This window comes from Micrasema longulum, unplaced genomic scaffold, assembly GCF_059751315.1.
Source record: "Micrasema longulum isolate JH-2025_06_02 unplaced genomic scaffold, ASM5975131v1 h1tg000746l, whole genome shotgun sequence".
Classification (NCBI taxonomy): Eukaryota; Metazoa; Arthropoda; class Insecta; order Trichoptera; family Brachycentridae; genus Micrasema; species Micrasema longulum.
Genome location: NW_028277940.1, coordinates 593,820 through 610,239, shown reverse-complemented (window position 1 = coordinate 610,239; position 16,420 = coordinate 593,820). Strand labels below are relative to the sequence as shown.

The 16,420-nt window shown below is 31.5% G+C and overlaps 1 protein-coding gene across 1 annotated transcript; it reads right to left on the bottom strand.

Annotated features, from left to right (window-relative positions):
• Positions 1-4,442: 4,442 nt before the first annotated feature.
• On the bottom strand, positions 4,443-16,217 carry LOC148279211 (uncharacterized). Its single transcript, XM_088230303.1, has 6 exons — positions 16,211-16,217; positions 15,627-15,777; positions 13,869-13,967; positions 8,739-8,851; positions 7,131-7,385; positions 4,443-4,630 (listed from the first exon to the last, which is right to left on the bottom strand). Exons 1-6 carry the CDS (start codon positions 16,215-16,217, stop codon positions 4,443-4,445), a joined length of 813 nt encoding a protein of 270 aa, XP_088086429.1.
• Between the last annotated feature and the right edge of the window lie 203 nt (positions 16,218-16,420).

Genomic DNA, 16,420 nt, shown 5'->3' with positions numbered 1-16,420 from the left:
AAACCTCCTCAAAAAATTATGATTATTTTTAATTTACTCTTTTTAGGAGTTTATGACAATGAATCGGTGCGGCGCGCGGCGAGTCGTCGCGTATATCTTTTATATTTTGCAAATACCCATTAATTAAATACACCTGTACAATGCAATATATAATTTATTTTATTTAAATTATTTTATTGATTTATGAATCTTAAACGTACACAAAAACATTTAGTCAAAAAAATTCTAAAGCTAGCTTAAGTATATATGTATAGGTATATATATACAGGTGTACTTTAAACCCTGTCATATCCGAAACCACAATGGGCAAGAAGACATATTAGCATATTCAAAATAACATATTTAGAACTAAGCTTTTTTTTAAAATAAAATATTTAAAAAAACAAATGGTTGCTTACTTCTGCAGGGGAGACTCGAGGGGAGCGCGGCTGCGCTGTTGACGGTGTATCAGACTCCCCCCTCATTTCTCCCCTGCAGAAGTAAGCAACTATTGTTTTTTTTAAATATTTTATTTTTGTAAATTTTATTCGTTCCAAAAAAAAATTTTAATGTGCCAATATGTCTTCTTGCTCATACTGATCATCGTGGTTCCGGATGTGTTTAAAGAAAACCGTGTATATTTATATATATATATATACTTAGCTCTAAAATTGACTCTATATATATATATTCGGCATACTAAATTGTATAATCAATGTGCCATCATTACTTGGACAAATAAAACTCTATATTTCGACTCGTAAATTGAGAAACAATGAAGTATTGTTCATCGATTACCATAGAACAAAGTATAGCCTTAATTCTCCAATTGACTTTGCCTTTGCCGTATTATTGACTCAAGACAAGATCTGTCCTTTTTTGGTTTAAGTTTACAACGATTTATACAAGCACTAAAAAAATAGTCCACATCTTGTCTTGATGTCCTTTATATTTGTCAATGCATCTTTTATTATTTTTTAATGTTTTTAACTATTCTTATTTATTTATTTATATTTGGATAATTTATATAGCGCCGTTTTTGTGAAAATCACCTCAAGGGCGCTGTACAATAAATAAATATCCCAGCACGTCTTGCAGCTACAGAGCGCATGGACGGTTAGGATTCTTGTTTCTCGTCTCCAGTTATGATATATAGGAGCTAGATTACACGTCTTGCAGCCACAGAGCGCATGGACAATAAGAAATCTAGCCCCTATTTACATTTCTATTTTTTTATTTGACAATGGAGTTTACAGTTTTAGTGATATTTTAAAAAATTAAATAAAAAACAAATTTATAAAAATGGAAGTTAGATAACAACAAGTCTTGCAGCTACTGAGCGCATGGACGGTTGGAATTCTAGACCTCATTTACTAAATTTGGATATTTGATAGTTGATAACATTTACCTGTTGAAGCTAGATTACTAATCGTCTTGCAGCTACAAAGTGCATGGACGAGTGAAATTCTGGCAACTTAAAATTATCAAAAAATTTACAATAACAAACATTGAGCATAATAGTAAATTTGTAAAGTGTTCGTGCTAAAAAGTAAACAATAAAAAAACTAAACAGATAAAGCACTTCAACACTATGGATAGCATAACAGATAAAAATATCCGAAGGGTAGCTTATATTGTATTATTCATCCCAATACATTGTATAAATGGAAAATGTCCGTAAATAAATACATAAAATACCCAAAAATAAAAACAAAATAGTTTGAACTCAATGACGCTCAGCTTTTGTATAATTTATTTTATTTTATTAATAACAAATAAAAATACAATATTACAACTAAATACAATTTTTTACATTAATCAAATACATATATTTACATTAACGTTTCCCATTACGTAAAAGAAATAAACAATTCTTGTGTACATAATGGGGAGTGACGTCTTACAATAGATTATTTTATTTTAATCAATAATATTTTTATAATAACATAAATAAATTACAAAAAGATATAAACGATGTTTTCATTCAGTGTTACATAAAGAAGAATTATAGTTGTAATTTTTGACTTCTTTCTTAAATATATTGTATTCCTGACTGTACTTTTTATTATCTTTGTTCATTTCATTAAAGAAAAATATTCTTCTGTAAGTATAATGATGTTGTGCAGTAGTTGTTTTTAATTTAGGAATTAAGATATTACCACCTGTTCTAGGTCGCGTACTTACGTTTATTTTTAATTTTTTTTTTTGCACCACAACAGGCCAGGAGGCCCAATTACAGTGGTGAATTACATCACAGAAACCCAGGCTTGAGAAAAATCCCATTTTAATTTTTTGTGTTCTCACCGGGAATCGAACCCGGAACCTTCCGTGTGTGAGTCAAGCGTCTTCACAGCTACACCATGGAGACCGCCAATACCAGTACTTTTATGTTAGTGTTGGCTCCTTACAAAAACTCAAAACATAAAATTTCTGAATTTTGAGATTGAGTGCTTGAGGATAATATCAAATTAAAGGTAGTATGATTTTATAATTAACACTTAAGTCCGAGAACGGAAGCAACAGTTTCCTATAAGTGTCTGCGGTGGAACTGGCTTATATACGTTTTGCGGATGCTTCAGGAGAGCTTTAAGCCATGTTGCTGCTTTTTTACTCTTCCGGGCTTACTTCCTGGAAAGCCATCGGTAACAATCTTTCGTTCAGTATTTTTTTTATTTTTATTTAAATCTTAAAGTAGGGCACACATATCATACATATTGTTATGTGTGTTCTAATAATAACATTACAAATATATTTAATTTATAAATTGTTTATCACATATGTCTTGACCATTATTTTAAATTTTGATATGTTTTTTTCTTCATAAATATTTTTTTCCATTTCGTAATACTTTTTAATTGCTTTAAATAAAATTGAATTTTGTGACTTTGCCTTTTTCCTAAATGGAAGTCTAATTTTGTTCTTTTCTCTAGTATTGTGATCGTGTTCATGCTGGTTCCGATCATTTTTTTTCCAAAATTCTGTTTTTTTATTAGAGTTTATAATTTTATGAACAAATATCATTGTATTGTAAAATATTCTTTGTTTATATGTTAATAATTTCATTTCATTTACCATCGACTTAACCCTCGTGTTTCTGTTTTTTTTCAAAATTATTCTAAAGGCTTTATTTTGTAATACAGTTAGTTTATCTATGTTTTCTTTGTTTAATAAAAATAAAATGCTACTACCGTAGTTAACGTGTGGTTCAATAATTGCTTTGTAAATAGTTTTGAAAGAGTCCTTATCAATAAATCTTCTGATCCTTCCCAAAATTGATATTTTTTTTGCAATCTTATTTATTACCATCTTAGCGTTTTGGTGAAATGTAAGTTTTGAATCCAACATTATACCTAAATATTTAATTTCAGTGATTTCATTAAGTTTTTCATTTTCTATTACAATTGATGGTGTAATTTCTATTCTTTTGTTTCCGATATTCATATATTTAGTTTTGTTAACATTTAATTTTAATTTATTAATTTTTAGCCACAGTGATACATTATTAAGATCATACGGTGAATTTTTTATTTTTATTTTTTTTTATTGCACCACAACAGGCCAGGAGGTCCAATTACAGTGGTAAATTCCATTACAGAACAACCAGGCTTGAGAGAAATCACATTTTAATTTTTCTGTTCTCACCGGGAATCGAACCCGGAACCTTCCGTGCGTGAGTCAAGCGTCTTGACCACTACACCACGGAGGCCGTCTGTCCATAATTGTTTTATAATTTTCTCCCGATATATATATTAAGGCATCGTCTGCAAAGAGTCTTATTTTTGAATATTTTAATGTTTCGACAATATCCTTATGAGGTGGAACTTAGAAACGCGGGGATCAACACGGGAGAAAGCGAGAGTTCTAGCTGGTAATAGGGTCTCCTGGAGACGTCAGGAGATGTCCACATGCTGCACTCAGGGGCGGATGTAGAAAACAAGAAGATATCACCAAAACCATTTGTATAAACAGAAAAAATGTTTCGTCTTGGGTGTTTTTATTGTAATATTATTCTCTTAATATTATTACTTCATCATTAAGGATGTCAAAACACCGATGTTGAATCAACGAATTTTTGCCGAACACGTGTTTACCAAGTGTAAGTGTTTACACATTATTTTTACCAAATGTTAAGTGTTTACTAGATATTCGCATAGGGATAGATTATCACATCAAACTAGTGTGGCAATGGATATTTTTGGAAATAATAGTAATTACTCCTGACTATTACATTATTAATTCATTAATAACAATACATTAGAAATAATGATTTAATATTTGTATTTAATTTAACAATTAAAATCGGTTTATCTTAACTCCACTTCTCCAAAAATTATATTACCCGAAAACGTGAGAAACAGAAATGTAAAAAATTATGGTTAATTTTATACATTTTTTTTTCATTTATTTGGAAAACCACGAAAAGTGTGAAATAATACAATTTAGTTCGTAACATAAAGGTACGTTTAGCAAGACTGTTTCTTAGTGCAAATAAGCAGCGGTGGAATATCACAAGAGCACGTGACACAGTTGTCTCCTGTCAGCTTGTCTCCAATATTGAGGAGTTGGTTTCCATACTGGCACTTCATTTCATTAGAAGGTAAAGCAGACGTTTGTCCTTTCGGTCTCCTAATTATCTTATCACTGGGATGAGCTGAAAATAAGAAAAAAGGAAATCAACATTTTGGTGTGCTGGTACAAGGGTATTCTTACCATGCAAGAGGTCTCGTGTTCGACTACCGGCATGGTTGACATGAAATATTGATTCAAAATGTATGTTTACACTATAATATTTCAAAGTCCCTGGACTGATACCTGAAGCGTAAGACTGACCATTTTTCCTTCGTGTAACAAAAACGATCAAGATACACTTCGATTGGTGTACCAATGCAGTGCCCTATGCACCATTAGGTGCGGACAGGGAATGATGATGATGTACAAGAGTCAACAGAGCTTATGTTCGAAAATAACGGGATACGATTTCAGGGTACACGGCATTTTTTTTCAAGATATTAATGCTATTTTATTCTCCTAAATGAGGTATGAAATAAATTCGAGGTCGCGGGTGCCAAAAAAGAGTCAAATCGTTTGTATTTACTTTATTTTGTAATTGTATGTAAAAATATTAATCACATTAATAAAAAACTTATACAATTTCGAAGATACACGAGAAAAAAAAAGCATATACAAAATAAAAAGAACAACAGAAAACAATAATACAATTATACTAATTAAAATGGAATGCTGTTTTTACTCGGGTTTAATTACTTTATTTTATGTCTTGAACATTTAAATATTATTTAGATCGAAAATAATACTATTTTCTCTTTACAGAATATGGTTAACATATGACCACTAGTTATTTCATTCACCTGATTTAATGTAGAATGCGGCATCTTTGGCTTGTCAAGAAAAAATGTACAACTACTACTACCATCACGCCATTTCCCCGTAGGGGTAGGCAGAGATAAAGGACCGCCACACACGTCTATCCTGGCATACATTCCTAGCTTCTTCCACATTCATATATCTTGTCATACATGCCCTTCGGTTCTGTCTGCTTTTGACATGACCAGACTTAAGATTTTGGTTTATCTGATCATGCCACGTCTTCCTTGGTCGTCCTCGTCTCACGTTGCCGTTCATTTTCGCCAGATATACTTGTTTTACCATTATTTCGTCGTCTATTCATTCTACGTTACCAAACCATCTCGGAGACCCTTTCTTAATCTTATCAATTATACTTGACTCAGATTTACACTCTTGCCTAATTTCATCATGCGTAACCCTGTAACCGTTGTGCACTACCACTGTTTAGCTTCGATTGACATATTTTTATTAGAAATTACTGTGCTTAGTGCTCCGTTCATTTTGTTGCCCGCATTCACTCTTCTTTCAACATCTTTCTCTAGTCTTCCATCTCTTGAAAACATGCTTCCCAGATACACAAATTTTCATTTTAATTTTTTTAATATTTTGATATTATTTTGAAATTTTGATAACTAAGCAGAAAAGGAAATAAAAATATTTTTATGAAGCTTGAAGTAATCATTATACTTTTGCATTTTATGCTAATTACTGTTTTTAACGACAGTCGTGCATGCAGTCATCTGATAAGACAAAGTCGTGTCAAAAAGAGTAATGAATAGATTGATAGGTTTTATCGGTAAAAGTTTTCATTAAAAATAAATATTTTGTCCTCAGCAGAAGCAGAGTGATGATGTATCAAACTTGCCATTTTATATTGCGTATTTAGGGACATATTAACGAACACTTAGCTAAATGTAGCTTCTTTATGAAAAATCTGATTAAATTTTGCATAGAAAACTGTATTTTTTATCCGCCCGGACACTGACTAATCACAAAAATAATCATAATTATTTCATTTCTGCACCTAATAGTATATAGGGCTCTACATCGCTACACCAATCGGATCGCATCTCAGTCTTACGCTTCATATGCCAGTCCAGGGACTTTGAAATATTCTAGTGTAAAAACATATTTTGAATCAATGTTTCATTTCTACCATGCTTGGAATCGAACCCGAGATCTCTTGCATGGCACAATAATATTCCTTCATTATTAAATCACCCATAAGGATTTATCACATCTCTGTTTTGATATCGTATATTAAATTGTCTATAACATTACGCATTGTACGTTTATCTACTAACTTAAATCAATAAGTAATTAAGTATTCTTTCTTCTTTTACTTATTATTTATTTTAAAATATTCAAAATTGAAGTTTTTTAAAAAGGAGTGCTAGAGATATTAATAGTTTCGATTGAAAAACTAGGTCCTATTCGATCACGTGAACTTCGGCTATTTTCTTTGTTTGCATGGGAGCTCACGTCGAAAAACACAGACACGTGTAACGCATTTAAAATTTGGCCAGAAGTAGAAATGTTTTACTTTTAAAATCGATGCGTCTGCGCACAAAGATTAAATTTTCAGTTTTTAGGCGGGATTTTTGATGTTTGAATTGTGAATGAATGTTTCGGTTTCGGAGAAGTACAGTGACATCACACGTACAGAATATATATATATATATATATATATATATAAATACTATTTTTTGCTAATAAACGTCGTATTTTGGTACTGAAATTGAATTATCACGTACATAAATGAGCTTGGAATTTTATAAACTTACAACACTTCCATTCGATGGGGCAACATTTGTCTACGCCATTCAAGTAAACTGGTGCACATTTGTCAAACACCTTTCCTCCATCTGTCAGCCCAATACCACACTCTATGTCTCTACACCAGGGGGCCTTGATAGTCCCATCATATATCTTGCTGCAAATACACTTCTGGCATTTCCCTTTAGGGAAGAATATTTGACCTTCTTTGTACATCACGGAGTTCCAAGAGCAGGTCGGCAAAGCGTTAACAGCTTTTAAATCTAAGGAATAAACCACAAATACATAATATTTATATTTAAGCATATAGGTATCATGTGCATTTAATCATCCCTTAAATAAGGGAATATAGGAATTATAGAGCTTATGACCTATAATTGGCTGGTTTAAGTGGCCACTTAGCACACTGTGTAACATTCACCATTGTGCCTATTTTCAGCTTTTAACTTCAACAGATTGAGGAATTTAACGAAAATCAACAGATTAAGGAATTTAAGAAATATGGATGTTCAAACATTGGAGAAATGATAAATGTTACACAGTGTGTAAAGTGGCTACTTAAACCAGCCGATGACAGGTCATATTCTCTTAATCTGTCTTCATTGGAGAGACTTAGAACTGAGATGGACCTTATATGCATTTTCAAAATACTTAATGCTATAAGTGATGTCCCATTTCTGTTGCAATCAATTTCTTTTCATGTTCCTAACCATGTCACTAGAAGTCAAAATCTGCTATTTATTAAATCTTCTAAGAGCAACCAGACTTGGAATTCTTTGGGATAGATTTTCCGGGTTTTCGTAGATCTCTTTACCACTAAACAGTGTGGGATGAAGTTGGATTGGCATGGTTTAGCTCGAAGTCTTATGTGTTTTGTTTTTTATAAATATATTATTTAGCATTATTGTTTTGCCCTTGTTTGTCTTGGCTACATAGTTTTATGTTCTTTTTGTTCAGTTTCTTGTATTTATGTTTCTTCATGTAACTGTTGTAATTGGCTTAGGCCGTATATATAATAAATAAATAAATAAGCCCTGTAAATGCCTAGAGTTCTATATTACATTATTTAAGGTATTCTCCACACATGTTGAAATTTGTTAGTACCTAAAATAAGTAAAGGTTTCAGAGAACTAATCTGACCATACAGGAATAGCGAATATCAAGATGCAATATTCTTGAAGCTTGTAAAATTATGAATTTGTACAATGACTGCAAATAGCCAAAATAAAAAAAGCATCACCAATATCGCCATATTGTTCTACGAACATCGATCTACATTGATTCCACACACCACCTTTATGTACTTTTTATTTCGCGAATACGTTACTGTTAGCAAAATGTCATCTGTTATGTCATCTTGTCAAAATTCCATCTATTGTATTGTTATATTGCTAAATCGTCAATTATTAAGTCATTTCGTCCAATTGTCATATATGATGTTATCCTGTCATAATATCATATATTATATTATCTTGTCTAAAAGTCATCTTATCGGAATGTCATAGTTTATGTCGTCATGTCAAAATGTCATAGTTTATGTCGTCATGTCAAAATTTGATCTATTATGTAAATATTATCTTTGAAATAATCTTCCGTGAATAAACAAAAGTACTCACCGCAAACCTCTCTTTCTAAGCAACATTTGTCAAACGAATATTGTTTCACACAATTCTTTGGAGATGGAAAAATGACGTCGGGACAAAAGGCTTTAATGCATATAAAACTTGCCCTAAAATTACAATAGAACATGATATTTACACGTATTTATGTAAGGTTTTTTAATTAAAAATTATTTTATTCATTATTTCATTAATTTGTTATGTTTTTTTCTTTTTTGATCTAAATAATTTTGTTTCTCCTAAGAGAAACAAATGTTTTTGTATAAAAATATAAAAAAATATTACCACATCCAGTTAAAATGTTTTACAAATATAGTGAGAACATGTTACACAGTCAAGAGAAAAAATAATATATTACATAAGACAAGAGAAAAAAGAGCAAGAGTAAATAACCAAAACGCATATTTTCTTCTAAAATAAGAAAACAGTACATTTATACTGAACCGTGTATTTTTTCTGATTGACAACATTACTTTGTTAGTTAATTGTAATTATCTGTATCTGTCATGGACCAGTTACAGTATGGCCGTGTTGTAAAAATCAAATGTTGTAGTTTGTTCAGAAAAAAATAGATTTCTGATAAGAACAATGTGGCTACTAAAATAATCAAATGTATAATTATTTTTGTATTGAGATTTGTTTGTATTTTTGTATTATTTGATTGAGATTAATTTTGCTCAGGTTTTGGCGATATTTATTTAATTACTTAATGTTCCTTTACTGGCCCACAAAACAGTCTTAATACAATTAATGAACGGGTGTTCACCTCTGTAAATTTTGAAAATCTAGTAAATAAACTAAAGTGTGTTAGAAATTGATGACTTAAAATTAACAGTTCAATTTCTGGTTTTTTTATTCTAGCGAATGAACTATTATTAACTACCCACGTCAATAACACCAATGCAGCCGATTCCAATCTAGATGAGTACCTTACTGGGGATCCGAATTTTAATACTTTAGCTTTAAAAGCCGTCGAAGCAACTGCCCTTCCTAAGAAAAAAAACCCAATGCCCCTTAATTTTTTAAGTATCCTGAAATAGCATTAGGTAAAAAGGAAACTGTTTAGTCAAAAACCGTATGCCGTTTGGCTTGGCGGGTAAGAAATACCAAGACTATTTAAAAAAACCAGATGAATAAAATAAAAGAAGACAAAATAAATAATTACATAGGAAATATAATCACCAAAACGAAAAATTGAAGGAAATTACAAAAATAAGAATATATGAGATGAACATTCAAAATAAAAGGAAAAATGTCAAAATATAAATACTAGGACGAAAATTTGAAGAGAAAAACGAAAAGATAAGAAAAAATTATATGAAGAATAAAAATAAAGAAATGCAAACACTTAAATAAAATCTTGAGAAAAACCAAAATGAAAAACAGCGAACTGAGCATAAAAAAGTTTCTGAAATTAATGTCCAAAAAAGGCAACTAATGAAAGGGTACGAGGTGACTTCTTAAGTAAACTTATTTGGAAAGTATATTATTATCCGATTTAAAAGTGAAAAGAAAATTTGGTATTTAAGGGCATAGTGCTTATGGCAAAAGATGAAATTTAAAAACTGATAGAGTCGGAGAACGTTATCAGTTTTGTAAGACCCTAAATGCTAGACATTTCTGAAGTTAATTATGCCGGTGTCCAACATGTGCTAGGTGATTCCAATTGCTCCAGAGGTGGAATATTTTTTTTTGACGACGTTAATTTCAAGGATATTTAATAAAGCATTATGCATGAAATTTATTTATTTATTTATTAACGGACATTGTCCATGTATACAATTTATAGGGTTTAAATATTACAATAAAAGAATAGTTTAAAACATCAAAAAAAAGAAAAGAAGCATTGACAAACATAAGGGACATCGAGACAAGATCTGAGCTATTTATTTAGTGCTCGTTTAAATCGTTGTAAACTTAAACCAAAAAAGTCCAGATCTTGTCTTGAGTTAACAATACGACAAAGACGGGTCATTGGAGAATTAAAACCATAATTTGTTCTATGCTGATCGATGAACAGTACTTCATTGTCTCTCAATCTACGAGTCGGAATATTGAATTTTACTTGTTCCAGTAATGATGGAACATCGATTATACCATTTAGTATGCCGAACATATTTTGGAGTCAATATTAGTTCTACGTTTTTGTAGACTAGAAATATTTAACATTGGCTCTATTTCAGCATAAGAATAATTATCTCTCTCTAGTCCAAGCATCCACGCTGTTTTTCGAAACAAGCGATGTTGGACTGATTCAATGTGATTTATGCGATTGGCATAGAATGGAGACCAGACCACGGAGGCATATTCTAGAAGAGGGCGAACAGTTGAGCAATAGTGTTTTGATTGTACGGACATTAGTAAAATCAGAGGATATTCTGTTAATGAAGCCAAGTAATTTCAGTGATTTATTTACTGTATAATCTATATGCTCGTTGTTTATCAGTTTATACTCCAAAACAACTCCTAAATCTCTGATGGACTTAAGTACATCAATTTTGGAGTTTTCTAATAGGTACTCGAAGGAAATTGGTTGTTTTGTTCCATGAAATGACATTATTTTGCATTTTTTAATATTTAGTTCTAATTTATTGACTTTACACCATTGGTTAAAAGAGTTAATGTCTGATTGAAGAAGAAAACAGACTTGTAAAGTTTGAATTATTTTGAGAATTTTGTTGTCGTCCGCGAAGAGCCAAAAACGAGAGTAAGAGAATAATTTAGCAACATCATTAATAAACAAATTGAAAATCAGGGGTGCCAAATGAGCACCCTGAGGTACACCCAATGTAACATCAACACTGGTTGATAAATAGTTATTTATCCGAACATATTGTTTCCTACCAGTTTGATACGATTTAATAAATGAGAGTAATGGATCTCTTATTCCCAAGGCATGTAATTTAAATATGAGAATTTTATGATCTACTTTGTCAAATGCCTTAGAAAAATCTGTATAAAGAACGTCAATCTACTGACCATTTTCAAGTGCTTTGACAATAACCTGGGTATAATCTACCAGGTTAGAGGTGGTTGATCTGGCAGATCTAAATCCATGCTGTTCATTGATCAGTATATTCTTAAACATGGGCGTGATTTTGCTAGCAATAATAGCTTCAAATATTTTAGGGATACAAGATAATGTTGAAATAGGCCTATAATTGCTAACATCAGAATAATCACCTGATTTAAAAATAGGCCTTATATAACTTATCTTCCATAAGGATGGAAACTCACCAGATGACAGAGAAAGATTAAACATGAATGAAATTGGTTTAGCGAGAGTGTAGCTACAATTTTTTAATAATAAATCTGGAATATCATCAGGCCCTGTAGTCTTTTTATTAGTTAATTTGTTCATAGAACGGAAAACATCATTATTAGAAATTGTGCAACTGTTTAAATCTATAGTATTTGAATAGTGTAATGGGATAGCTCAGCATGAAGAATTATTATTTACAAAAACGGATGAGAATTGAGTTGCAAAAAGATTTGCAATGTCGGCACCATTAGTTGCTCGTCCGTCATTGAGGAACATAATTGACGGTATATGGTGATCGCTACGCTTATCCGAGACAAACTTCCAAAACTTTTTCGGGTCATCGTTTATCATCTGCTCAGTATTGCTAATAAAGACACTGTAACAAATTCTTGTCTCCGCTTTTACCATTTCTCTCAACTGGGAAAATATTTGGTAATTTATTAGGTTGCCAGTTGATTTATATAATTTGTGATTTCTTTTTTTTTAATGAAATTATCCCTATCTGAAAGTACCATTTTAATTTTAAACTTTATCCGAAGTCCATGGGAACATTTTAAGTCCACCGACCTTCCGAATATTTCAAGTACAAAGCTACATACATTTGTTAGTTGTACTCTTTGTCGTAACATCTTTTTTTGTGATCTAAAATGTGATATTATAATTATATGCTAAGAGTTATGTAACAGTATTTATTGATTTACTAATTTTATAATGAATTATGCCACAAAATCATGTTTGTTATTTAGTTATTTAGCTATTTTTGGCATTATTTTACATCCTTTTATTTTCATTGTACTAGGAACTATAGTATTGTTTATTATTTTATACATTTTTTACATGCTTATTATTTTTGAATTATTTTACAAAATTATATTCACTTTTACTCATTCTCACTTCTGTTCAATGTACTACATAGTCCTAACACTCCTATATACCTGCGTGAAAAATTTCAACGCTTATCGGTTCATGGTTTACCTTTTCGTTCTAATTCTCAAGGCACTCTCTAATACCCATCCACAATTCCTCTTTCTTCTCTAACTCATATAGTGTCCATGCGGCTCAACGGTGGAATCATCTCCCATCCACCATCAAAAATGTAACTACATTATCTCTGTTTAAATCACGTCTGAAGAAACATCTCCTTTATCTTCCTTAATCTCTCCTCCTTTCCTCTTTTTTCCTTTTTGACATTGAGTAATACTTTTGATTTAAGGTAATTTATAAACAAATACGTTTATTTATATATCTTTAGCTTTTTTTCCATTGAATACGTTCTGTAATTTCTATTATAAAACTTTTATTTTATTGGTCGGTTGGAAGGAATTGCCATTTAGCAATAAGCCCGCCACTGTACAAATAACATTATTTTCAAAAAGTTAAATAAATAAATATATTATATTAATAATTAATTCGAATAATATTCAGGTTTCCAAATTGATAAAATTAAACAGTTTATCTGTTCATTGAATGAGTTTTATTGTTTTCATTTACAAAAAATGGTGTTCATTCACATTGGATTGAATTGGATCATTTCTGATATATTAAAAAATTAATAGAAATCTAGACAGAATATCTGAATATACTGAAAAAGCTTTTTTTTTAAAAAAAAACTAAGGATGACATAAACGCATATTAGTATTCCAGAATTATTCCATCATGCGAAAAATATTTGAAAAAAGGTTGAAAAAATCCTTATTGTTCATTCACTGAACGGTTTACTCTAAATATGCGTTGGGGATGACTGAGCGTTTTGGCATAAGTTAAGTGTCATCATTTTTTTGGGCTAAGGGCAAGTCTATGTGTATTAATATGTCATGGGCTGATTTGACTAAGAGTATTTCGCTAAAACGCTTGTTGTTTCATACCTATTTCCCTGTTTGCCTGCATCACAAAAGCATCCAATGTTACAGTTCGGTGTTGGAATTCTAGTTGGAATTTGCTCCCGAATTTGGTAATTTTTGTTCCTGAAAATTAATCAAAACGTTTTTTTTTAATGTGCTATAGTCAACGATCAACAAACAAATATTTAAATAAAGATTGTATGAAAATGTTTTTTGAAAGTGAGTTTGTTTTTTTTATATTTTTTTTATTTGTTTATTTTTCCACACACACATTATTTACAAGGAGATATAATTACAAGATATATATATATGGAATGACATGAACACGAAAAAAAAGAAAAGAAAAAGAAAATAAAAACTAAATTAACATATGCTGATATTACGAAAACATGATTTATTTGCAGAATGCATTTATTTTTAATTTTAATTATTTTTTTTAAAAATGTGTCTCTCTGTTCCCTCAAAAAAAAAGTTTGAAAAAGTAATGTACAAAATTATTACACTAATTACTAGACTGTATAGGTGCTGGGCCTCGATTTTCATGGGAAGATAAATACGTCATACCTTCACCTTGACGGTATAATTGAAGATAAATTCTCTCTAGCGATAACAAAGATACACTACCGACCCCCCACCTTCAAGCTTTGGGTAGGTACATCGATAGGTACAAGGGGAAGCGTACATCACGGTACACATATCTACGCACTAAAATGACATAGCTTCAGTATAACGTCATAGTTGAAGATAAAATTCTCCCGACTGATTACTAAGATACGCTACCGATCCCCCCAACATTTAGTTTTGATGTAAGTACATCGATCTGTATCGACGGGTCTAGAACCCCTCGATACGTTTATCTACGCATTAAAAGTGACAAAGATTTAGTTCCACCTAGCATTTTTTTCTTTAGTAACGATTTACTTAATTTTTTAATCGTTTTGAGGTTAGCTTTTTTTTCTTAAAATCCTATTAAACATATTAGAGATAAATAAGTCAATTTCGAAATCGAATTAAATTCTGACATAACTGTCAGTTTACGAAACGAGTGGCTAGATGCAAAAAATAATATTGCTAGATTCTGCCCTATTAACTTTTTACTATCTTCCGGGGAGTAGGTATCGAGATGTTAAAGGAGCCGGCTTTCTAATCGCTCGGTAGATAAAGACAGACAATCGTTAAGTATACCGTGACACTCACTCGGGCGCCTATATTCCTTCAATTCTTTCATCTGTTGATGTTTGTGAAGTTGTTGATAAATTACCTGGACAAACTCAAAATATTGTTGATAAATTACCTGGTTCATGAAGAAGTATAGAAATTGAAAGAATAACATTTTCAGGCGTTGCCTAGTATGTAGGTGAAATAAATCAATCAGATGAATCTCACCAGCATAAATAAAGGTTTCAGCCCTTAACTTCACAAACATCAACAGATGAAAGAATTGAAGGAATATAGATGTTTAAATATAGGCATAATGGTGAATGTTACACAGTGTGTAAAGTGGCCACTTAAACCAGCCATTGACAGGTCATAAGCCCTGTAGATGCCTAGACTTCTATATTACCTTCTCTTAAATGTTCTTCATCTCTGTTGTAATATGTTAATAGTAATAAATCTATGGAAGAAAAACGTTCAATTTGTTGAGCATACTATTGTTAAAATGTGCGATAGATCATTTTTCGCTAGGTGAGTTACAGATAGATAGATAACTACCGTAAAATAAAGCCCTTATGGATAGTTATTTATATCACCAGCTAACAATTTGTTAACATATATGCTTACTTGTAAAAGCACTCATAGTTACGTGGTGGTGATTTGATTACCGGGCAGTCATACCGCGCTATGCAACCATTTTTGAAAATAGGTTTACATCCGATTTCTGTATAGTGATTGTACGGAGCTCCAACTTTCTTTATGCACGTTTGTGATGCTCCTGAAACGATAACAAAAAATTAAAAATTATTCTGGGAATTTCATTCCAAAATGTTTCTACACTAAAAGACACTTGGTCATTTCTCTGGGACGGAACCTAATAGTTTAAATGATCACTTTGCTTCCAAATTAATTTTAATTTGTAATTGGTGGCCTGATGAAGGATCGCGTGTAAATGCCCTGTTTCAACTCAATCTCTACTCTCAGGTGAAAATCCTGAGTCACGAAATCAAGTGGAGATAAATCCGCCGCGTAGTGTAGGTAAATGGCGCGTTTGCCTACCACGCTCGAGACCCCGTGTTCGATTCCTGAGAAGGTCAACATGAAATATTTATTAGACAGGTGGTTTTACACTGCAAATTTCATGTACTCGGACTGGCACCTGAAGCGTAAGCCTGATCACCTTATCATTACGTAATATATGATTGACATACCCTGCATTTAGTGTACCAATGCAATGCCCTATGCGCCATATGGTGTAGACAGGAGTTTGATGATGATTGTAAATTTCGTAGTATGGAATGGATTTGCTTTTGTTTTTAAGTTTCATAATATGATTTAATTATGTTCAATGTGTATTTGAGATTTTGATTTTGTTATTTAATGCATCATGTTTCCCTCGGTACGGGACACCCAGTGAGAGA